The sequence below is a fragment of the Gymnodraco acuticeps genome, unplaced genomic scaffold (assembly GCF_902827175.1).
Source record: "Gymnodraco acuticeps unplaced genomic scaffold, fGymAcu1.1, whole genome shotgun sequence".
Classification (NCBI taxonomy): domain Eukaryota; kingdom Metazoa; phylum Chordata; class Actinopteri; order Perciformes; family Bathydraconidae; genus Gymnodraco; species Gymnodraco acuticeps.
The window spans coordinates 20,001-22,982 of record NW_022989859.1 but is presented as its reverse complement, the minus strand read 5'-3'; the positions used below and the strand labels follow the sequence as shown (position 1 = coordinate 22,982).

At 38.9% G+C, this 2,982-nt stretch overlaps 1 protein-coding gene across 1 annotated transcript in view; it reads right to left on the bottom strand.

The window, feature by feature from the left end:
• Positions 1-2,765: 2,765 nt before the first annotated feature.
• tg (thyroglobulin) overlaps positions 2,766-2,982 on the bottom strand; it is a gene marked incomplete at both ends in the record, with an annotated part of 14,816 nt that continues 14,599 nt past the window's right edge. Inside the window, 1 exon segment of the mRNA XM_034240271.1 lies at positions 2,766-2,871. Coding sequence (XP_034096162.1) covers positions 2,766-2,871 — 106 coding nt within the window.

Sequence of the window (2,982 nt, the reverse complement as noted above, 5' to 3'; positions counted from 1 at the left end):
CGTATAATTTCGGACTTTTGTTCCCGTCTGTGAGGAAAATAAATGGCTCAGAGCCTCAGAATACTGACATCTGTATTTTTAAATATGTTTTCCTTCTAATTTGTTATTCTTTTCAAAATAACACACTGTTATTTACTCACCAATAACACACCATTATCCTTGCTTTTATTTATTGGTTTAATTCCATAATCTCGGGCTTTTTTGGCGTCCGTCAGGGACTGAATTTCAAAATAAAAATAACCGGACATAGGCATTACCCAAGATCCTCAGCTATGGTTTTAAGCTCGCTTATTGGATGTTTTAGCCGCAGTGCATGCTGGGATTTGGTGTTTATATGATATGAAATCCGGAAAACATTTGTGTACCTTGTGTGTATCTAGTGGTTAAAGCACGTTATTGAATTATTGTGTTTGATTAAAAAAATATTAAGAGTACATACTTTCATAGGGGGAAAGTAGAAATATAGAATGTAAAAAATCAAGAAGATACTATAAAGTGATCTCTACAATAAAACAGTTTAGTGCAGCATGTACAAAGATATGAATAGGAGGAGGTGCAAAACAGAAAAACGAATTAACCTTTATTTAAACATTAAATAACAGATTAAGGTCTTCTTTTAAATAAGCAAAAAACGTTGGGGGTATCTATCTACAGATAAATATTAAGCCTGACAAAGTACTTAACGTCTAATATATTGCTTTCCTGCAATGTTAACTATGTTGAAGCACTTATTTTAACTGATATTATACACATTAATTATACTCTTATGTAGATAGAATAAGAAATGTGCAGAATATGACAGTTTGATGGTGGAGGGACACACATATTGATAGATGTCTTGTAATGCACTGTTGAGGAACCTGTGACCCACGTGTTTCATTCATTGCATAACTACACCGTAGTTGTGTATATGATATGTCAATAAACCTTTGAAAATCTTGAAAGGGATGTGCAAAATAGCCATAATATACAGTCTTTTAATTAACTATTAGTAGAGAATAACGAGTCATGAATATACTTTATAGAGATCTGCAGATACATGTTTAGTCTTCTCAAGCACCAACTATGAAATATCTCTCCTGATTGTTGGCACTTGACAATCACCTTCACCTGAATTTTACTCAGGTGTAACTAAAGTCTGATTTAAGGGTTGTTTATATTTCACATCATTAATCAGAATCTGCAAAGTAACTCAAATAAATGTAGTGGAGTAAAAATACCAGGTTAACCTCTGAATTATAGTGGAGTAGAATTACAAAGTATCAATGAGCTGTCATGTGAGTATTAATGCTGCGCATTATGGACACAAGCGATTTTCACCCATTTATTAATTATATGTTTTACATTTGATAACACCAATGTGTTTAATACTGTTAACTTCTAATTGTGGGAAAAACGAAAACGTTCAGTAGAGACGTCCCATAGAACATTTTGTGAAACACAATAGCCAGCATGTGTAGTTCTGGGGGGGCGTTGGATTCCAGTTTTGGATAGTCTGCCGTGGTTTCGTTCCATTTCATACAGCTGTTTGACGCTCTGCGTAACCTTACGGGGACTGTAGTCCTAAACGATAGCTGGGGATTATGGGTAGTGTAGTGTCTTCGGCCATCCTAAACTCAGAAAGGTTGACAATCGCAATGATGCTCGAAATTCCCTTATAGGCCTACGTCTGTTTCCGGTTCTTTTTATTTTGAAATTCAGTTCCTGACGGACGCCAAAAAAGCCAGAGATTATGGAATTAAACCAATAAATAAAAGCAAGGATAATTGTGTGTTATTGGTGAGTAAATAACAGTGTGTTATTTTGAAAAGAATAACAAATTAGAAGGAAACAAATATTTAAAAATACAGATTCCAGTATTCTGAGGCTCTGAGCCCCATTTATTTTCCTCACAGACGGGAACAAAAGTCCGAAATTATACGATTTAAAATAAAAGCAATAACTGTGGCTTGATATTGAGTAAGAACATGTTTTTATGAACCACACAGCTTCCGTGAGACTGGGTTGGTGTGGTACAGTGCGTAGATGCAGCGGACAGACAGGTCTCAGTTGGTTTGGTGTCCTCTGCTTACTTTTAATACTTGTAAATAAAACGTTTGGCCCGTAATTCATTTCCCTCATTGTAGCGACCAGAGAGGGGGGGGAGAGGGGGGGAGAGGAGGGGAGGGGGGGGGGGGTATATCCAGTCTCTGATAGTGTTATGTTATTATGAGAGTGCTCTGTTTGATTCTGAAATTGTATATAAATATATATATGTGGGCAGAGGGCTGCTGTGCCTCCTGTCATCATTAATGGACGTCTCTTTAAAATGACCGCTCAGAGGAGAGGAGTTCTCCTTTCTCTAACCGCCTGCTGCTTCCCCTCCTCTCTCCTCGTTTCCCCTCCTCGGCTCCTCGGCTCCTCTCTCCTCGGTTCCCCTCCTCGGCTCCTCTCACCTCGGTTCCCCTCCTCGGCTCCTCTCTCCTCGGTTCCCCTCCTCAGTCCTCCGCTCGCATGTCCTGTGGGCGGGACTAAGTATCGAGGATAGGAGTCGAGGAAAGGAGTCGAGGAGGGGTAATTCGAGTAGTGAGAAACCTCTATTGTTATCAGAATCTCATGAATTGTGAGAGTTATGAAGGAGTGAGAGCCATCCCACCGAATGAGGAAGCTGTTGGTGAGTAAGATAATTAAACCAAACCCTGCTGTTGGAGCTTTACATGGATTTCAGTTATTTAGTCATTCAAATGTATTTTCTAGCTCATAATAAATACTCTGAAGGTAGGTACCTTTCTTCCTGAAGACAAGCAGGTCTGAAGCCCCGCCCCTCACTCTCAGGGAGCAGCTCAGCCAATCAAAGAGCTCTGCCTCAGGATTACCCAGAAACCCCTGGGTCTGAGAGAGATACATATTCAAGTTTAATCAACATTCACGACTAGAGACTGAAAAAAGAGACTGATAGTAGTTTATTAATGATATGTTTTAAAATGGTACTTTATGATCCTG